The 22,518-nt window shown below is 36.7% G+C and overlaps 1 protein-coding gene across 2 annotated transcripts in view; it reads left to right on the top strand.

Moving 5' to 3' along the window:
• Positions 1 to 21,589, top strand: part of LOC107600299 (protein kinase C delta type-like) — a 24,369-nt gene extending 2,780 nt beyond the window's left edge. Inside the window, exons 1-16 of one of the 2 annotated variants that reach the window (XM_016292159.1) lie at positions 431 to 556; positions 11,089 to 11,215; positions 11,376 to 11,642; positions 12,807 to 12,972; positions 14,414 to 14,445; positions 14,716 to 14,801; positions 15,852 to 15,981; positions 16,078 to 16,178; positions 16,388 to 16,475; positions 17,009 to 17,133; positions 17,214 to 17,387; positions 18,031 to 18,122; positions 18,245 to 18,307; positions 18,825 to 19,152; positions 19,244 to 19,372; positions 20,696 to 21,589. In XM_016292159.1, the coding sequence (XP_016147645.1) occupies positions 11,107 to 11,215; positions 11,376 to 11,642; positions 12,807 to 12,972; positions 14,414 to 14,445; positions 14,716 to 14,801; positions 15,852 to 15,981; positions 16,078 to 16,178; positions 16,388 to 16,475; positions 17,009 to 17,133; positions 17,214 to 17,387; positions 18,031 to 18,122; positions 18,245 to 18,307; positions 18,825 to 19,152; positions 19,244 to 19,372; positions 20,696 to 20,854 (2,049 nt within the window). In that variant the 5' untranslated portion in view covers positions 431 to 556; positions 11,089 to 11,106 and the 3' untranslated portion in view covers positions 20,855 to 21,589. Of the gene's footprint in view, positions 1 to 430; positions 557 to 11,088; positions 11,216 to 11,375; positions 11,643 to 12,806; positions 12,973 to 14,413; positions 14,446 to 14,715; positions 14,802 to 15,851; positions 15,982 to 16,077; positions 16,179 to 16,387; positions 16,476 to 17,008; positions 17,134 to 17,213; positions 17,388 to 18,030; positions 18,123 to 18,244; positions 18,308 to 18,824; positions 19,153 to 19,243; positions 19,373 to 20,695 lie in introns of those variants that run through there. The other variant, XM_016292160.1, reaches the window with a different exon arrangement.
• Positions 21,590 to 22,518: the final 929 nt, after the last annotated feature.

Genomic DNA, 22,518 nt, shown 5'->3' with positions numbered 1-22,518 from the left:
AGACAGATAGATAGATAGATAGATAGATAGATAGATAGATAGATAGATAGATAGATAGATAGATAGATAGATAGATTGATTGATTAAAGGGATAGTTCACCCAAAAATGAAAATTCTGTAATCATTTACTCACCTGTTTCAAACCTCTATGAGTTTCTTTCTTCTGTTGAACACAAAATAAGACATTTTGAAATCAAAATATCTTCTGTTGTGCTCAACAGAAGAAAGAAACAGGTTTGGGACAACTTGAGGGTACGTAAATGATGACAGAATTCTCATTTATGGGTCAATTATTTAATTTATAAACAGATTAATGCATGGACAGAGACAGGCAGATAGCCTAGATAGATAGATAGAAACCCCCTCCATCCCTCTCTCTCTCTCTCTCTACCTGCCCGACGTCCCTCCTCCAGTACTGTCAAACCCCAGACACAGTCAGACAGTGAGCGGGTAAATACTTCCTCAAACACGGCGCGCCGCTCATTCTGCTCTCAACTTACACAGCAGCAGTGAGAATAAGAGACGAATTACTGAAACCTCTCGGACTTTGAAGTTGGTAAGTTTTGTGCTTGGAACTTTTCACTTTTAGTGCGCTTTGTGGGTACTTACAAATCCGCCCATCGGGAGCGTAAATGACAGACATGTAGAACATGAAACGTCCACGTTGTCCGCCAACAACCAATAGATTTCGTCGCATTTTCGATGTTTGTCTATCGGTCGCCGCGAGCCTCCAGCGACACATATCCAGCAAATCTATTTCTGATTCAGTGGAAACAATTCTAGACATTTAGTAACGAGAGATTAGAGACGCTTTTCGTTTTAACAGGAAGTCGTTTAAATGTTTAGTAGCCTATCGTGTGTTCCCAAACATTCAAGTTCAGGAAAAGAAACTTGATACTTTTTTTTTTTTTTAAATTCGGCTTAGTTACGCTGTACAGATACGCGGAAGCAGCCGCAGCTCTACTTTCTTTAAACAGTGTTTCATAGAAAGCGCTGCCACAGTTATGTAAACACATATAGAAAGACCAGACGTAGAACTCTTTCCCGCTCCTCCATACTGTGAAATATACACACTTTTGTAATGTGTGTACATTTAGTAACGTAACAGTAACTGTTTTTCAAGTTCTTTGAGATGGAGATAGAGACAGAAACTAACTCGTCTTAATGACTATGTCTTATTCGCTTATTAAAAATAATAAATAAACTGCGCCGGATTCGCTTTCACAAACGTTTGAGAAGCGTCTTAATCGTGGTTTCCATAGTTACCGCTATGGCTAGCAAGTTCTTCAGAGGCGTTTTAGAGGCTAGAGGTAAAATATATTTTGTTTTCCTACCAAGATCAGACTCAAACCCATTGGTTAAAGCTGTGCCATTTTTCTTAAGCAGCAAAAAAAAAAATATATTTTTTTTTTTTTTGCGAAAGCATTATCTGCCACCACAAAATGAGCAGTGTAGACTATTGTCTCTGACAGTATTTACCAAACCATTCAGTATGACAACTGTTCCTGCACGATCTGATCTGTCCATCCACCCTTAAAAACAAACAGAACATGGTGAATATCTGTAGGTCTCGTTGTGTGAGATGGTGGTAATGCTTTGTCATTTTCATTCTTTTTGTTTTTAATTTGTACTAAAATTAGAGTACACTTATATACTAAAGTGTACTAAAAACTTGCATATTTGCATTGCGTATACTCAGGGAACATTTGCAGGCTGAGTACTACTGTACTTTTTCAAATCTACAGAGTAGTTAGAACAATTATAAATGGCATATGTATTGTTTTTGATGATTTCATCCTGACACTTAGGCATGCACCAAAGTTGAAATAGACAACAATAATTATTTTTATATTATTGCCAATAACCAATATGATGGCCGATATTAAACCAGCTTTATTAGTTTTGATGTGTCATGCACATGTGTCTGGTGTTGACACAGCTGTAGGTTGTTTATGGCTGCCAAGAAACTCCACAAACTGGTGCACAGAATTCAACTAATGTTGAATATTTCAAACGTAGTGCATCAATTTATATTTGTTTTAAATGTTTTCTTTTTACCTCAAGTTTTGTGGATTGCTTTTTACACTTTACTAGACTTAATATTGATCTGTTAATACCCATACAATTAATAATTAACACTCATTAATACCCATACAATTTGTTGGGCATTCACCAAGCTTCATATACGAATAGTGAAAGTTTAAGAGTAACCTATCAAAAGTTCAAATTTAAAGTTGAAAGTTTGTACTGCATATAAAACATTTTGAGCCCAAATTTCAAAGGCAACTTCAGACCAAGAAAGATAATAATATAAATAAAACGAATATGGCAATTTTGATCATTTAAAAAAGTTGTCCAGTTCCAGTATGGTCGCAGATATATTGCGCATCTCCACTTAAAATGCATTGAAACTGAGCTTCTCTTTTTTTGATTGGCTACACTGCATTGCACCATTTTCTTACTAACCACAGACTTAATCATTTTTAATCTTGTCTTTTCAAGCACACACGCACAAGCCACCACATTGCACCATCTTTTTTTGTTCTTTCCTCTTTCACACATTCTCACTGGGTGTTTTGTTCTTGACATTAACCAGAGACTCTAGCAGTTTGTCTCTTTTGTTTCATTGTATAATGAATGCTTGTATGTCATTAGTCTCTACTGTACGTCCACAACCTGTACAGTGAACCGAATCAACACATTGTTCTCAGCCAGAAGGCACATGTTAGTAAAGGTCTTAATCAACAACATGCACCTCTTCTAAATTATTCATCTACCAAACTGCAGGGGAGAAGAATGTAGCGATGATGGTGCGAGTCCACATGCCTGTCAACAGAAGTGTTGTTTCTGTAACGTGCACGACAAGCAAACACCATTAGGAGCGTTTAAACCTATCATTGGCTTTGTTTTGAGTTTTTTCCATCATTGTGCCTCCGGCAAACACAAATACAGCACAAAGTCAGTTTTGTATAGAGGCTCAGAGTGCAACACCCAACAGTATTGTTTGCTTTCTGTACATTTTGCATGTCATTACTCATTTTTTCTTGTTGTATAGTTTTTTTGAATGCACAGCAACAGCAAAGGTTTCTTGCGTACTTTTATGTTAGCGAGCACACAGGCTGCTCTCTGTTGGTCTTGGATTAATGAAGCTTTTGTGAAGTGTGCGCAAGGCAGAAATGGACACCGCTCTTATTGCACAGACAGAGGCAAGCTCAGCTTCACCTTTAGGTCGACATACCAACATACACACATATATATATATATCTGTGTGCGTGAATTCTTGTCCAAAACACTGCAGTGAACGGATTTGAGCCCTAATATGGCACACACACACATTTGTAAGCAAACTGGCAGTCACACAGTAAGCCCTGTTTCAGAGAGGAATTGGCTTTTCCACACTAAACTTGACCAACCATTGTGTGCTTTTGTGTGTGTGTGTGTGTGTGTGTGTTATAGGCGAGAGCGAGAAAGACAGAAGTATAGGGTCTCTTGTTTCTTAGCCTAAGGGAAGAGAGGGGTGAGAAATCAATGCTACACTAAAACGAATGTCACATGGCACTCAGCACTCATCTGACCTTGAAGTCACTGATCTCTCACTCTCCATGTTTCTGTACCTCACTCTGTCACTCTCTCAGCACACAAATGCTTCCTTGATGTGTGTTATTTTAACCCACTAACCCTATGACATATGCGTAGAGAAGAAATGGTTTTGTGTGGGTGTTATGCAACACTCACACAGTTACATTTTTGTTCTTGTATCCAATGATCGGTAACTGATTAAACTCACCTGCAGACATTTATAGTTAATTATAGATCTCGCTCACAAAATGAGGAAAGCAAATTGTTATTTGTATTTACTAAAAAGACTAGATTTTCCAGTTTTAACAGGATAAGCATGTTAACACTATTTACCTTTTTAATAGACGTTCCTTGTCTTATTGTGGATGATTTATTTATGCATGTTAATCCAAAGTAAAATGGTTTGCAAGCACTGTTTTTTATTGACTTCAAACTGAGGATTTCGCATTGCTTAGCTGTATTATGAAGACTGCAATGCACAGAGGGGGATTTTGGGAAGCTGGGGGATTATTTTTGATTCATGTTAGCAAAGTACAAACAGCAGCATGGTGCCTTTAATTCTGACAAACACAGCTGTATGTGTGTAATTCCATGAATACATATACATTCACAAATGTGGTTATAGAAAAAGGCAACCGCACCATCCGGACTAACAGGTTTCTCCGTGTGCTCTGAATCATGGCTGTCCTCTTATAAACTTTCAGATTCTCTGCACCATGTTCACATTCTTTCAATATCTGTACTTGTGGCACATTTCATTTCCCATATGTTCATTCCACACCATAGCATGACCGTAGTCTCATTTTCCGACATAACCTGTTTATTTTGTTCTGTACTTAAAGTGACAGTCTACCCTTTTTCATGCCTATAATGAAATGAAAACCATTGTAATGAAAAATCTTGCAGTGCAAAGCAATTTCTAACTCTACAACAGTGTCTTATTTAGGGAAAAGCAGCTGTGTTATCTATCATAAGTACACAGCATTCTCTAGACTAAAATATATAGTTGTCAAGCCACTCAAAATAGTTCAATTGTGTTGTTTTTTTACACAAACAACAACCATTTTAAGTTAAAATGTGTCTTTCTTACCAACATATCTTCTCCAGTGATCTAAGATATAGGATATAACTCTACTTTTATGCTTCAGATTTAAGTTTCACTTTCAGACTTGTGTGCTTTCTGCATTGAAGGTGAAATGTGGTTTTGTTTTTTTCAATGGTAAAATTCTTTCTTCTAGTCTATTCATAAGTTTCCATTTGATCTGTTAAATAATGAGATCATCTGAAATATATGTGCATGTTTTCAGCCCAGTATTGAGCGAGAACAGTTTGGAGACTGTGTAGGAAGTTCAGAAAAAAAGCGAGCGAAGCAGCTGTCTGGTGCAGGACAGCGAACAGAGCGAGTCTTTTTTGCACTACACACTGTAATTCTCACCAATTACTTGAACACAAACACCCGCACACTGAGACAGATCTCCAGAACAGACACAGCCTGTGTGACTTGAGACTAATATCACTCAGAAAGAAAAACAGAATGTGTCCAATAGATAAAACCAGTGAAAGGTCAGAAACAATAAAGTGAGAAAATGTAGATATTTCATGCTTTCAATCAGTATGATCAGAGTTTTAAGCAGTGAAATCTGTGAATCATAAAGTTTTAAAAGTGAGATAAGTAAGTAAGTCAGATTTTATGAACACTTCTCCCAGACTGCTATTGGTTGACCAAACAGAAAGTTCCATCCCAAAACTACGCCATTGGTTGGATGGTTTGTGGCCTGTTAAACAAAGCTCGTTCAACAAACTAAAAAGAGATTTAGAGTAGGATTAGAATTGATAGAGTTGACTACCCTTATGAAAAAGAAGTTTATTCAAGTGTGCTATTAGTATACTTATTTAAACTAAAAAAGTCTACTTTTTATGTCCCGCTCAGAAATGGGCTTTATGTACTTCTCAGAAATATACTTAAAATTACATTTAAGTATACTTGACTTATACTTATAAAAAGTCTAAATATATTTTAGCTATAATTGTGCTCCTAGAATCTGTGTTTTCATTGTTATACTGTAGGGGGTGGTAGTACACATCTTCTGTACAGAATTTCCAAAAAACCCAAGTGAAGAAGAAACCGAAACAACAGATGCTTCCACATGTATTCTAGCACGATCATCAGACATAAAACAGCATCAAAACTGTGTAATGTTATGGAATAAAATGTCGACCAATGAAGAGGTAATAATGACTGTCAAGCTTTGGGGTGTTGATCGACTTCATCTACGTTTTGATTATCATTCTGAATCCAATTCATAGTCTTTTTTCAGCTTTTTATTCAAAATGTTGTTTATTTTTTATTTATGAAACTTATCCACATTCAAGTGTTTAAAAAAAATAATGCATGACGCTAGAATAAAATGTTTTTGTTTACAAGCAGATACCCTGTTCTTTTGATGTTTTGTATGTTCAGATATTCATGTAACAAAATATATACAAATTAATTCCTAAATAGGGACATAGTAGTATACCTAAAGTATGATGTAAAGTTCACTTAAAGAAAATTTACGAGTATACTTGCAGTATAAATCTACTAAACTAGTCTTGTATAGTCTTGTACTGAGACTATACTTAAAAGTGTACTAAAAATGCTACTACAAGTATTTAATTAGTAAACTATCAGTATACCTATAAGTTCACTTTTAGTATAGTTGAAGTACAAGCTAAAAATGTTGATGTAAACTAGTTGTGTACTCAAAGTTTACTACTGTTATACTTAAAGTATACTTAAAAGCATACTTTTATATACTAGAAAGTGGGCCAATTTAATCCCAAGGAGTATTGGAATAGTACACTTACAAGTATACTACTAGTACACTGATATTTGTGTACTTACTACATTAAGTATACTTAAAATATATACTTGAAATTTACTTAAGTATACTTAATAAAATAAACTTGAAGTATACTACTTTTTGGTAAGGGTAAACAAATCCAATCCAGTTTATATCAGGCTCAGCTGTCATCTCAAGAGTTTATAACTCTGGAGCATGTACACCTGAAAATGGGACATCTGCAGTGAACAGCCAATCATCTGAAACATGGAGAGCAGCAGATTGAGAGCCACTGAAAGTGCCTTCATGAAATAGGTTACTGACTGCTCAAACAAACAAAGCAATCCTGCATCTTTCGTCTGTTTTGCTTTAGCATGTTGGCTAACTTGAGTCCAAGTTCGATACAAGTGTCCAAAAATGACTTTTTTCATATTGTACAATGTACATATTATACAACAGAACTGTTCTTAGTATTGGAGCATAAATTAGCAATGATAAATCAGAGCTGATGGTAAAGCATTCAACTCACATTTGTTAGGTGTCTTCAGTGTGAGCAGTACTCTATACAAAATAAGAGTAAATAGTGGGAGGAACTCATAATTAACTAATTTAAAGGTGCTGTATGTACGTTTTTGACTCTTCTAAAGCATAGAAATACCCTAATATGTTTGCAGATATTTAAGAAACATGCTAAGTTAACATACTTGTTTATCTGAAAAACAATGCTACAGTTATTCTCCTTTAAAATTGTGCGTTCCGGGCTGGTGTTGTGCCCATTTTCGACCCCCTGCCAAATTATTACCCCTCTCGTTGAAATCGCTATCTGATTGCCTAATCCTAACCCCACCTCTAATCCTAACCCCTCCCCCACACCTAACCCTAAACCTACCAATACTAGGGGGGTAATAATTTGGCAGGGGTCAGAATTGGCCACAATTGGGCACGGAATGTCGGTCTGTGTTTTGGTTTATGAAACCCACCCACTGCCAGTTTACCCAATTGTATTTCGGCACCCCGGGACCCCGGGTTACGGAAAACACAGTGTATTTCATTTCATTCATCGTCAAGTGTGCTCGTTCCTGTTGGTGTCATCAATCTGGCAACCTGCGTGTGCGTCAAGTCTGAGGAGGAGGGGCCAGGTGAAAAAAAACCCTCTCCAATATTTTAAATTTGGACTGCAATACCTAGTTCAACCACTCTGTGTCAATCCTACATACAGCACCTTTAACTCAACTAAGAAAACATCAGTTGCATTGGTCTTTTTGTGTGTGTGTAATCTGATCATAATACATTACTTCATTTGTTAGCACAGAAGCATGGTGGTTACCAGTTTTAACATCAAAAGAGTTAAATGCAGTGCCATGCACACATTACCACACGTCTACATAGGCATACCAGAGGGATGTGTGTTAATTAAGAAGCAACTGGTCTGGGTGTGAGGGAGGTGACCTCTCTTGACAAATTAATGGGCCGCTGAGAGAACTGAGGCTACTGAAAAGATACACACACACTGGACACACTTATTCATTTCATATTAAAATACGGCAACCAGATGAGACACAGGGCCCACGACCGATCAAAAGTTTCCAGATGGCATTTGTTATCCATTCTCAATGTGAAAGTGCCCAAGCAACATTGCTCAAAAAAAGTTGCCGGGCAAAATTGCTCAAAAAGTTGAGAAAGGATTGAGAATGGATAACAAATGTCTACCTGGATACTTTAGATCAGTCGTGGGCCCTGAGTCTCATCTGGTTGCCCATTGGCGGCAACATTGCTCAAAAAGTTGCCCCATGTATTATCAGCCTAACAGTCTGGATGTTTAGCAAGCACGTTGAACTTCCAGTGTGTTGCTCAATGCTTTCTTTCTTCCCTCCCCCTTTCTAGTTTTTCCTCATTTTCTCTCCATCCCCTCCCTTGCCGCATGGGCTAATTTTTTCCACTCTCTCCAGGGAAACATTTTTTTCTGTAGTCATATGCATTTGAGTGTAAGAGGTTTATGTTTGACTGAGTGTTTCATTACTTTATATGAATGCATTTTTGTCATATTATGTGTGTGTGGTCCCAGATTATCCTTAATCTTTCTCACTATCTATTATAGATGTACATGTTTGAATATACAACACATCATCACCATGTAGAATAGAGAAGATAAAAACAAATATCACCAGATTTTTTCCCCTTTGTATTTGAGAGTTTGTGTGGGAGCTTTTAAAGCTGGTTCCAATTATCTCAATTTACCATTTTATGATGATATAATTCTTGATACTTTAGATCGGTCGTGGGCCCTGAGTCTCATCTGGTTGCCCGTTGGCGGCAACATTGCCCAAAGTTGCCTGGCAACATTGCTCAAAAAGTTGCCCCATGTATTATCAGCCTAACAGTCTGGATGTTTAGCAAGCACGTTGAACTTCCAGTATGTTGCTCAATGCTTTCTTTCTTCCCTCCCCCTTTCTAGTTTTTCCTCATTTTCTCTCCATCCCCTCCCTTGCCGCATGGGCAAATTTTTTCCACTCTCTCCAGGGAAACATTTTTTTCTGTAGTCATATGCATTTGAGTGTAAGAGGTTTATGTTTGACTGAGTGTTTCATTAGTTTATATGAATGCATTTTTGTCATATTATGTGTGTGTGGTCCCAGATTATCCTTAATCTTTCTCACTATCTATTATAGATGTACATGTTTGAATATACAACACATCATCACCATGTAGAATAGAGAAGATAAAAACAAATATCACCAGATTTTTTCCCCTTTGTATTTGAGAGTTTGTGTGGGAGCTTTTAAAGCTGGTTCCAATTATCTCAATTTACCATTTTATGATGATATAATTCATGGAGGATTATATAATTTGTGGAGCAAGGCTCTGTCACAACCTTCAGCAATGATCTAAATCTACTCTGTATCAGTACCAGTATTTAATAATGTGTTTGACACAGATTTAGTTCAAAACCATCCATTTTTAGGACCATTTTAGGGCATGCAGTTTCTACGCTTGAGAGCATAATATCAAAACTGCAGGTTTTCCTAATGAAACCTTGTGGATTAACTTTTCATTATCATTTGCTTTGACTGAGATGTCCACATACATGGCCTCTGTCATTTTATGTTGTTACCTACACAGACTTACATTTCTGTTGGCCTGTTCAGCAGTCATTGTCACTCAACTGAGTGGATTCAACACTTTGTTGGTGTGGAGCCACTGGCCTAAAACTGTGGCAGATCAGCAAATGGATACATCTCGATTAGTCTCTCAGTACTCCGTCATGGGTGGTGTCACAAATGGTCCCACTTCACTTGCTCTACATTTTGTCTTTCAGCAATCAGTCATGAAGCAGAGATAAAGATACTCAAAGCTGCTTCATCTGCTTTCATCTGCTTCAAAGCGGTTTCGTTTTAAGATAAAGTGTGAATTTTTTCAGTTTTAAGCACTTAATATGCAACTACAGCACGAATAAGTCGTTTTGTAGGTTGATTTTCCTGAAAAGTATGAACACTGTGGTTCTGTGGCACTTTCAAAATGTTGGTTTGAGTTTGGGACGGAGCTATCTGTTTGTCTGACCAATGACAGATGAGTGGGGTGTTGAGGAAACCTGTTTGATAACAAACAATTTTTGAAAGTATATTTTGATCTTGTTAGTGCTGCATAAATTTCTTAAAAACTATTTCAATAAGTAGAAGGTTGGTGACAGATTTAATAAAATTGCACTTGCAGTTTGTGTTTTTCATTCACTTCATTTTCCATTGTGTTTGTGTGTCAAGTGTGTATCTGAGCTCTTAATCCCAGTGATTAAACTGTGAAACCAAGTAAAGGTCTGCAGTTGGCCAAGTGTGCCCCAGAATCCCGTCAAAGCTCTTTGAGCCATTGTGTGTTCAGTAATTCCAACAGGAGAGGGGTGGGATTGGAAAAATAACACATTATTTAGCTTCTACTCTACTCTGTAATTCACTCTACTCTACTGCAATTGTGCCTATTAGGAAAATAAAACTAGCTAGTCAGCAGCAATGAAAGTAATGTAAGCAGAACCATTTTAAAAAATGTCGATTTCACAAGTATTGGCTTTTCACAATAGGAAGCTGAAGCAATAATCCTGAAACTTTAGCAAATCTTGAGGGTTTTATGAATAGTTGTTATGGAAAATATTATATATACAATACCACTCAGCCTCGCCATCACAGCAATATAATTACATTAAAAAATATATTAAAATAGAAAAGTTATTTAAAATTAGATTCATATTTCACAATATTACTGTTCTTACAAAATGTTTGGTCAAATAAATGCAACCAAACCCTGCTATTTTCAACTTTTCTGAGGTTTTTGTGTAAAATCCAAAATATTCAAACGTTGGAGTCCAATAAATGTGCTTCTGCTTTTAATTTTAGATATTTTTTTATTACAAATTACTGAATATTCTCAGCATAATATCAAAATTACAAAAAATGTGTACATTTCATTATTTCTCCACTGTATATCAGAAAGAATGAACTGATCACACATATCATGTTTGCTCGTCTTTTAATAATACTGCATTATATTTCTTTGCCTATCACAGCATATCTCTAAACAGTGTCTTGTCAAAGCAAGTGATGTTTCTGCTATTTATGAAAAAAAACTTTTCTCTGAGTGAGAGATGTCTGCCAACCTCCAGCAACCTATGAACCTCATCCATTTTTTCTTTTGTATGTAGGTAGAGTGATATCTCACCATGGCTCCGTTCCTGCGGATTGCCTTCAATGATTTTCAACTGGGAGACCTTCCCCCTATGACAGAGAAACCATTCTGTGCCATCAAGATGAAGGAATCCCTCAGCACAGGTCAGTGAGGCTTTTAAACAGAGCAAGGTACAATTCACTTTTTGTGATTGTCTACAAAATATAAACAATATGTGGTGCTGCCTCAGAATTTGGCATGAACAGGTTAACTTAGGAAGCATCATAATTCCATTAGCATTTCTTCCTCTCTTTGTCCACCCAGAGCGGGGGAAGACACTGGTCCAGAGGAAGCCTACTATGTACCCTGCGTGGAAATCCCCATTTGACGCACACATCTATGAAGGCCGTGTCATACAGGTGGTCCTGATGAAAACGGCAGAGGAGGCTTTGTCAGAGGCAACGGTTGGGGTCTCTGTCATTGCTGAGCGCTGCAAGATAGGAAATGGCCGTGCTGAGTTTTGGGTCGACCTGCAGCCTTCTGGGAAGGTGATGATGTCTGTCCAGTTCTTCGTAGAGGGTTCAGACCTAGGTAGGTACACGCAAGCGTATATACCGTTCAAAAGTATAAAGTTGGGGTCAATACGATTTTGTAGTGTTTTGAAAGAAGTCTCTTATGCTCATCATGGCTGTGTTTACTTGATCAAAAATACAGTAAAAACGGTATTTTGAAGATATTTTGAAATATAAAAAACTGTTTTCTAATATAATAAAAACTGTGCTTACAGTCACTTTTGTTCAGTTTAATGCATCCTTGCTGAATAAAAGTTTTCATTTCTTAAAAAAAAAAAAAAAAATCTCACTGAACCCAAACTTTTGAAAAGTAATAACGGTTGTGATTTTCCCAAAACTTTTTAGCTTTAATCTATTTTAATAGATGACTAGATGAATAGAGAACTTTTTTCCGATCCAAGTTATGTCCTGATTAGCAAAAACTAATATTTTTTAAAACCTTAATTTAAAACTATGGAAGGCCTATTTCTATAAGTAGTGTCTACTCTATTTGCTTCCCTTTGTTCCACTCTGGTTTTCCCCTGTTTCTTTAAATTCAGTCTACTTTTTTTCCATTATCTCACCACCCTCAGATACCAGCTTAGTCCTGTCAGCTGGTATCTGTCCTGTCTTTGCTTACTCATGCATCTTACTCATATTTTCTTGCTGGTCCTCTTTCTGGCATCTTCCATAGCAGATTTGCTTTTTGTATCTCACTGTTTACTGTACGAAAGTTTATTGGATATTGTCAAGACTTGTCTTTAAACTCAACAATAGTTGGTGTCAAATATTGTGACATACACTCTGTGGCAACACACAGAGGGTAAAACCATTAATCTCAACCCATGAGAGTTTTTTTTTTTAGTTCTGTTGCTCTTGGCAGGAAATGAGTTGATAGTGATTTATAAAAAAATTCTGAAGGCACCATAAACAGAACAGTCATTATGCACCATATAAATATGTTTAGTATCTTAAAGCCAGTGGAACTAATAAATATCCCATTGGCATGTTTATTCCAGATGTGAAAATTCTGACAATATATAATTTTGGGTGAAATATCATATAGCAATGAATTGAAATGAACTTTACTTGCACATCAATATGAAATTTCATATTGATGTGCAAGTAAAGTTAATTTCAATTCAGTAAAAATAAATAAATAAATTGTCTATTTCAAAATACCCTGTTTTGACCTGCTTTGCAGAATTAAAGTCATCAGCGACTAGGAAAGAGGACGACGGCATTCTCACAATAAACAGGAGGAGAGGAGCCATCAAACAGGCCAAAGTTCACTTTATCAAGAACCACGAGTTCACAGCCACCTTCTTCAAACAGCCTACCTTCTGCTCGGTCTGCAGGGAGTTTGTTTGGTTAGTATATAAATACTAGTATATAAATGTACATAGTGACAGTAAAAACTGCTATTTAATAACCAGATTTTGGTTTCAGAAGAATTGTGTCACTTTTGCCGTTATGATGCTAGGCTGTTGTGGGTGGTTGCCATGGCTTTGGTAGTACATTTTTTGGGCGATTCTAGACCAGAAGAGCCCAAGTCTTATGATATTAAATATGACATTGTGGACTGGTCTCTAGATATGGCTTATAACCTTGTACATACATTTTTTTCACATTTTAAAATCCACCATTCAAAAATTGTTAAACTGATTGCTTAGATTTTTTTAGAGGTATCATATCCACAGCAAAGCAATACAGGGAAAGTTAGACACATAATTAATTTTTTGGGGTTAGCTTGTTCCAATCCGTCCAAGTATTAGCAACAGCAGTGCTTGTTAATGGATGGTGGTAGCATAATGGTTTGGGACCTAGGCTGTGAAAGAAAAGCTTGCTGGTTCAATACCAAATTGGAATGACCCAGAAACTTACAATTTACTGAGATTACAATGCAGCTCTGATGTGCCCTTAAGCAAGGTGCTTCTCAGTCAAAGTGACGCATAGTCCATAATTGGTGTACTATAACAGGTTAGTCCAGGGAGACAGGATCCAGCGAGTCAGTCAGTCACTTTGTATGAAAAAATGCATCATAAATAGCCAGTAACTTCACGACTAACATTAGATGCAAGAAAACATTAGTTCATCACTATCAGAAATCTAAAATGATTCAAAATTGCATCTCACGTAGGCATAAGTAATCTTAAGCAGCCAGAAGTCTGGCAGCAATAATCTTAGTGTGTGTGTATGTGTGATTGTAAGTCATAGTATTGGATAGCATCTGTGTTTGTGGATTTTCCTCTGATATTTCAGCCGCCTCAGCAGAGTCCCTCGGGCTGTCTCCTTCCTGTGCAGTGTGAGACAGATCGCTATGCCTTAGTGCCTTGTTCACGCTGCATACAGTATATAAATGTATATGTGTTGTAGTGAGTCAGTGCTTCAGATTCTCCCTAATAAGAGTTTTACATTTATACCATTTGTGTACTAACAGTCCATTATCACCCATTGTGTACAAATATCAAAACTCCAATACTCCATGGGGAAGTCGTGGCCTAATGGTTAGAGAGTCGAACTCGTAACCCAAAGGTTGCGAGTTCGAGTCTCCAGTCCGGCAGGAATTGTAGGTGGGGGGAGTGAATAACCAGTGCTCTCTTCCACCTTCAATACCACGACTGAGGTGCCCTTGAGCAAGGCACCGAACCCCCAACTGCTCCCTGGGCGCCGCAGCATAAATGGCTGCCCACTGCTCCGGATGTGTGTGTGTTTGCTGTGTGTGTGCACTTAGGATGGGTTAAAATGCAGAGCACTAATTCCTAGTATGGGTAACCATATTCACTTCAACACATTCTTTTTGCATTCCAGGGGTCTCAACAAGCAGGGCTACAAATGTAGACGTAAGTGTCTTCACAGCTTTCTCAATCTTTTGTAGACTCTCCCATCTGGTTCTCAGTAAGAACACACATTATACATGTTAGTTCCGATTTGTTGTCATTTAATGTTACATTTTGACCTGATTTTTCTATGTGGCACATAAATGATCCTCCTGTGGAATTAACATAATGGGTGCTTTGAAATCTATTTTTTGTAAGATGTTTTGTATTATTAAATTAATTCAAAAGTAATTTGCACACATTACACCTTACTGCCCCCTTGCTCTTTTCCAGAATGCAATGCAGCCATTCACAAGAAGTGCATTGATAAGATCATTGGAAGATGCACGGGAACAGCAACCAACAGTCGAGATACAGTGGTAAGCATTAGTGTTCTGAACCTCTGACACAGAAACACACTTGATCAACAAGTGGTCCGTGACCATGAGAGGGTCCAAAGCGGTTCTGTAGAGAGGCCGTCAACTGTTAAAGGATCTGAAAACAATTTTTATGGGGGGGGGGGAATCTGAAAACAATATTAAGTAAAAGAATACTTACTTTTACAATATTACGTTAATTTATTTGATATACAGTATATTGTGTATATAATGTATCATGGTTTCCACAAAAATAGTAACACAGTAATATGTATCAAATGATACTGATAATAATAAAACATGTTTCTTGAGCACCAAATCAGCATATCAGAATAATTTCTGAAGGATCATGTGACAAAGTCTGGAGCTGAAAATTCAGCTTTGCCTTCACAAGAATAAATTACATTTAAAAAAATATATTACAATAGAAAGCAGTTGTTTTAAATTGTAATAATATTTCACAATATTACTGTTTTACTGTATTGTTTATCAAATAAATGCATAAATGCAGCCTTGATAAGCAAGAGGCTTGAGACTTGTAGTGTGTGTGTGTGTGTGTGTGTATATATATATATATATATATACTCTATATATACAGTGTGTATATATATATTGTCATGACTTTGAACTGTAAATATCATAACAAAGTATCTAAATGCATTAATATGCTACTACATGCATCTCTCTGATGTCAGTCTTAACTGTTTTGGGTCACATTTTAACCAGGACTTATTAAGAGAAAGAAACGTTCACTTGAAGTTCCAAAGGGCTGGACCTTCTGTTTCCAACACCAATAGCAAACTGAGCAAGGATCAGAGTCTGCCAGTAATCAATAGAAGGTCATGATAATGTAAAAGTGTCGCAAATATGTTGGGGTAACAAAACTAAACACTGTAAAGCCCATCTCTGATGGGCAGTGGGCAGCTCTGGGATCTATGTGGCTAGTAAGGACCTCTTCTGGAAAGGGCTCCATGAGGCGTTGTAGATCTTGCATCTGTGCCCACAAGCATTTCGATTCAGTTTGGTGCTGATGGCCTGTATGTACATCTGCAGTTTCAGAAGGAGCGCTTTAAGATTGACATGCCACATCGCTTCAAGACCCATAACTACATGAGCCCGACCTTCTGTGATCACTGTGGGAGTCTGCTGTGGGGAATGGTCAGACAAGGCCTCAAGTGTGAAGGTAAGAACGATGTTTTATTGATGGCTGTCTTTCATCTGTTTTTCCCTTTCATTGTCTTTTTGTTCATATCTAATGCAACTTACTCTCTCTGTCCAGAGTGTAGTATGAACGTTCATCATAAATGCCAGACCAAGGTTGCCAACCTCTGCGGAATCAACCAGAAGCTCCTGGCTGAGGCTTTGACTCAAGTTAGCCTGGTAAAGGATTCAACCAGTCAACCTTGGCTTTTTTTCCAAGACATTTGCTTTAACATTATTTTATAAACCTAAAAGATTACATTATATTTGGGTTTTCATGGGTTCATATGTAGCAGCATCATGCTGTTCTCTGCATCAGTATGCAATAAACTCCCAGAAATAAAGCAGACAAAATCTAACATGCTTACTATTTCATTGATTGTGTTTAGAAATCTTCCACAAAGCGTCCAGATCCCACTCTGTCAGAAATTGGAATCTATGAAGCCATAGATAAAAACGTGCCAGTGGACCCTAGTGGTGAGTTTGAATTACTGCATATTTCCTACTGCATTATTGGTTCCCTTAGTTTTGATTCCTTAGTTTAGCTTTGATTTTATTTGAATATGAAGTGGCCCCAAAACGTATTTGGACAATTATGTCACATTTAAAACTTTAATTAAAAAAAATTTGAAAATTAAAAATTAATTCAATTAAAATTATTATAATTATTTTATATATTTGTTATTTTAGTAATTTTGTGGTGTTTTTGTCATTTTTTTTTATTTTTTATTATTATTTATATTTAGATATATCTATATCCAAGTTTGTATTTGTTTTTATTTCACTTTTAGTTATTTTAGTGTAAAGTGAAAGTAAATCAAATTAAGAAATGTTGCCCTGACAGCTGGCTAAAATAATACAGGTTTTTATATATTATTTTATTTCAATTAACATTTTTTATTTTAAATACCAGCAATGTTTTAGTTTTATTTAGCTATCTGTAACCTTGTCTTGTGTTTATTAATGTGTGGCCATTGGCGTATATGTATATTTGTGTTTACAAATATTAGTGGAGGGCTCTCAGTATGGAAAACTGTGGGACGATATGACCCCTCCCAGCACCACCATCACATCTCGTGTCTCCATAAACAACTTTGTGTTGCTCAAGGTACTAGGCAAAGGCAGCTTTGGAAAGGTAAGAAACACACAGTATACAGATTTCTGCACTGTATTGTTATGAAGTCCTCTCTTTAAACAATTCCCATGTGCTGTCAGGTGTTGCTCGCTGAGCTCAAAGGAAGGGGAGAATATTTTGCTGTAAAGGCCCTGAAGAAGGATGTGGTGCTTATGGACGATGACGTGGAGTGCACAATGGTGGAAAAAAGAGTGTTAGCGTTAGCCTGGGAAAACCCTTTCCTCACACACCTCTACTGCACCTTTCAGTCGAAGGTGAGCGTGCTTCCAATTAATAACGTGTTACATACACTACCATTCAAAAGTCTGGGGTCTCTTTAATTCAGCAGAGAGTTACTGATGAATATGGAATGTGGTTGTGCAAAGTGAAATATCTTCCTGTCAAATGACGTAGATCTATGGTTACAGTAAAGCAACTGCAGGAACAAAGCTTTGTTACTTACCATTATCATAATGTATGCCGTAGAACTCGTTCCCCCCGTTACACATGCTACGTTTCCGTGACTGTCGGGATTTGATCAGCTCACGTCAGCCTGCTTGGCATGTGTGAGGGACCATAGGTTTGACATCAAACATTATGAGAATGACATGGAATATTGTAAACACAAAATAACAGGTTTTGTTTGAGATCTCATGCTATATCATGAACATACAGCTTTGAGGAATAGCTTATCAATGTGTCTGTGCAGTCTGGAAATGTTTTGAGGGGAATAACACAAAATATGAGTGCTATGTGAAATTGCTTTGCCGTCAGCTTTGATTTTCCTTGTTTGACAGGCTTACACTTATCTTCTAACCAAGATCATTTGCTTTAGAATGATGTGTTGTTGTCATTCTTTCCAGTAAAATATATTACTGTCCACTTAATAATGATGATGATCTGTGTGTTTATCAATAGGAGCACTTATTCTTTGTGATGGAGTATCTGAATGGAGGAGATCTGATGTTCCACATTCAGGATAAGGGCCGTTTTGATTTGTACAGAGCCACGTGAGTGATGAATAATCTTTTTGCTGTAGCATATCTATATTGTTTATCTTCCGTAATCAAGAAATATGTTTTTTTTGTGAAACAACAGCAAGTGTTTTGGTCAAATCTGTTTCTTGTCACAGGTTTTATAGTGCTGAAATCATCTGTGGACTACAGTACCTCCATTCTACAGGAATTATATACAGGTAAAATTAGTGTTCCTTGTTGAAGAAACTCTTATTTTGATTACTATTATTTGATTTCTTTTTTTTTCAGTGAGATTGAGGGTCAATCTAATATTAAATGTCTAATGTTAAAAATGTATCACAATTTACACAATCCTATGAAGCAGCACAACCCTTTTTTTTAACATTGATAATAATAAAAATGTATCTTGAGCACCAAATCAACACAGTAGAAGGATTTCTGAAGGATCATGTGAATGAAGACTAGAGTAATGATGCTGAAAACTCAGCTTTACCATCACAGGGAGAAATTACATATTAAAATACATTTTATGACATTATAATTATATTTTACAATATTACTGTTTTCAATTTTGTATTTCAAGTTTGTGATTATTTTTATTGTCATGCACAAATAATTTAGCAGAAAGTTGCTCTTTTTCATACAACGAAAAAATTACCAAACCAAAACATGCCATAAACGTCCATATGAATTACATTTCTCAAATGGACCATGTCTGTCTTTCTGTCTAATCAGAGATTTAAAGTTGGACAATGTGATGCTGGACAAGGATGGACATATTAAGATTGCAGACTTTGGGATGTGCAAAGAGAACATGCTTGGAGAAAACAGAGCAACCACATTCTGTGGCACACCAGATTATATTGCTCCTGAGATCCTGCTGGGACAGAAATACAGTTTCTCTGTGGACTGGTGGTCGTTCGGCGTGCTGCTCTACGAGATGCTGATTGGCCAGTCGCCGTTCCAGGGCGATGATGAGGACGAGCTGTTTGAGTCGATCCGCATGGATGTACCTCACTACCCACGGTGGATTACCAAAGAGGCCAAAGACCTGCTGGAGAAAGTGAGTCTGACTAATTGATTTATCTTAATGAATGCTGTCAGCCCTGATGCTTTGTGGAGTCATTCAATCTGTGTCTTTTACATTTTCACAGTTATTTGAACGGGATCCAACTCGACGGCTTGGTGTTGTGGGAAATATCCGTGGACACGCCTTCTTCAAGACAATCAATTGGCCTGCTCTGGAGAAACGAGAGGTGTCTCCCCCATTCAAGCCAAAAGTGGTACGATTCTGATATGATTTGATTTACTATTAAAAATTGTTTTTCTTAATTGATATACAGCTGGATTTGAATAAAATGTAAATATTAGATGAAAAATGTTAAATGCTTCCTCGGCTGAAATGAAAATACATTCAAGCTAAATATTAAAAAAAACGACAAGCTTAAACTGAAATTAAAATGAAAACTAAATTATGGAAAAAAATATATAATAATTCAAAATATTATATATACTATATTAGTGTATAAATAATACTAAAATAACACTGCTATGAGTGGTGTTAAGAGAGGTTTGACCTACATGCAGAATTCATTTTACAGTTGAATTCATTGCACGATTCAAAGTAATGCAATATAAATGTAAATAATGTGAAGCTTATTGCTGTACTTTGAAACAAAAGGCAGTAGCAAAATATCTATCATAAGTGTTTAGCTAATGTAGTGCTCATGGCTGAAAACTTGTGAAGAAGTTAATGATAAACCAGTAACCTTTGCCTTATCTGTGCTCTAATTGATGACATTACAATAACAGGAAATCTCTTTTAAAGAGGTTGTATCATGTCATGAGCAATCAAATTTTCCTTAGTCTGTTGAGATAAGAGTTGGATTTACAATGGAAAAAATGCTGTAACTTTCAGAAATCAAAACTTCCTCCCCAGTCCAAGTGGACAGTTTATTCAGTAAGTTATTGACATCAGACAGACGAATAGTACATGTCATTTACAGTATACGTCATCAATGCCTATTTGGTATTCAGAAACTTGACTATTACCTGTTATTTCTTCTTACTAGTATTCCTAAACTGCTTACAAAACTTATTTTTTGACTGTATGTAGCACCTACTGCTCTGCATATACTTCAGTAGAATCACAGCATTAGGTGGCAGCAAATCTATTTTTTAACAGTGGAATCTTAACAGTTTGAGCAGCACATTAAAGTGTTGATTGTTTTGTGATTGTGATTTGTGAATGAACACAAGTTTGGGGTCAGTAAGACTTGAAGGAAATGTGTGCTTTTATTCGGTAGGATGCATTAAGTTGATCAAAAGTGATGGGAAAGATATTTTTAATCTTACTAAAAATCTATGTCATTTAAATGTTGTCAAAAATACTAAACGGCACCAATGTTTTGAACATGGATGATAATTAGAAATGTTTTTTTGAGGACCAGATCAGCATATTAGAATGATTTCTTAAAGATCATGTGACACTCAAGACTTCTACCCACGTCACACCAGACAAAGAATGAAGTAGGATATGACCCCTTCAACAGTCTTGAAAGTGACTTCAGGATTATTTTCTGACATCTCTCTTCCTCTACTTGCAGAAATCCCCCAATGACTGTAGCAATTTTGACCGGGATTTCCTCAGTGAGAAGCCCCGTCTCTCTCAAAGTGACAAGAACCTGATAGACTCCATGGACCAGTCTGCCTTTGCGGGCTTCTCTTTCATTAATCCCAAAATGGAGACCATTATGGAAAAATAAGACATTCCGACCAGGATCCTTTAAACCAGCCCAACTCAAATCAAAACGGCGTATAAGAGCCAGGAGTTCAACCAGTGTTACACTTGTTATACTTTCTGGATGGTCCAAATAGATAATGCTGTATTTATGTCTTCTTCAATCAAATGATCAAAACTTTGAATCAAAACTTTATTTGATGATGCACTATATTTGTTCTTGTAATATCTCTTATAAATGTTCATGTGATTAAATAATGCCCTTACTATCATACATCCAAACAGACAGACAAAAAGGGATTCTACCCAAAAGAAAGGGACTGTACATTTTAGTCTGTATAATATGCTGGGACTTTGCAATTTGATTGAATAGTGGCCTTCTTAACACTCTTGAATGCTCCTTGTTTTCCCTCATACAACATTTGATTGTTAAACAGAATCTCATGCTAATGTTTGTTTGTGGGATAATTTGGTGGTTCTTTTTTGTATCTATCCTTTCTTGTTGATCTACAGTGTAAGTTGTAATTATAAAATGCTGATTTTGCCAGCGTGAGCTGAGCGTGCACAGAATAGTGTTTTTTTCTCACTATGGATCTATAATGGAGGTCTATTGTAGGCGAACCTAAAACCTCTTCAATAATAACCTAGAAATATGAATGTCTTGCTAGACATATTGTTTATACATAGGGTTGCTTTTATGGTACTGTAATAGGTAGTATATTGGTACAGTAAATTGGTGGGTGGAGGATATACATCTCCTAAGCAAAAACCAACATATGCTGGTTAGGTATGTTTTGACGCTGGGATGCTGGTTTGTGCTGGTCCTTTGCTGGTTTTAGCTGGTTCTTTGCTGGTTTATGCTGGTCCTTTGCTGGTTTAAATTGGTCCTTTGCGGACCAGTTCTGGTCCTTTTGTTGGTTTGTGCTGGTCCTTTGCTAGCACATGACCAGCATAAACCAGCAAAGGACCAGTTTAAACCAGCAAAGAACCAGCTAAAACCAGCAAAGGACCAGCACAAACCAGCATCCCAGCGTCAAAACATACCTAACCAGCACATGCTGGTTTTTTCAAAAGGGAGAGTATAAGTTTATGTATTTAATGTCGGTATTTTAATAAAGTATGATACTGTATATAACAATATATGTATATTGTTCTGAACTGTTGTTCTGTCTTGTTAATGGAGGTAATGTTCTCTTTTTCTTTTCTTTTTTTTTACCGAATTTACTCCTCAGAACTCAACACCATTAAAGGTTTCTTCGACTTTAATTGTGACTTTACTGTCGTGTCGTGGCACATTCATTCATAAAGTTTTTAATATAGTAATCATAGTTTCTGCCAAAATGACATACCACCACTGCCTTTAAAAGAAACAAATAGCCCATATTTACTTAGGTTCAGAAATGTAGGTTATTTTTATAATTTTGCTAAAGAAACTGGCAGGAAGACGTTCATTCAGTGTAGCTAGCCTACTTTGCTGAGCCATCATCACCGTCCATCACAGCCGCTTAAACTCATCTGAAAAGATTGAAAGTAGTGCCATCTAGCGGAGTTGGGTTTAAACTGCATGTTAAGCCTCGTTTGACCTAAAGAAGCATTTCCCGGAGCATTTCAGCACATTCAGATCCATATGCGTGACTAAAATGTACTTTTGATGTTGAAGGGCCTTTAAAAAAGTTGTTAGTGTATTTT

This window comes from Sinocyclocheilus grahami, unplaced genomic scaffold (assembly GCF_001515645.1).
Source record: "Sinocyclocheilus grahami isolate Dianchi unplaced genomic scaffold, SAMN03320097.WGS_v1.1 scaffold281.1, whole genome shotgun sequence".
Lineage (NCBI taxonomy): Eukaryota > Metazoa > Chordata > Actinopteri > Cypriniformes > Cyprinidae > Sinocyclocheilus > Sinocyclocheilus grahami.
This window is presented reverse-complemented; position numbering and strand designations above follow the sequence as displayed.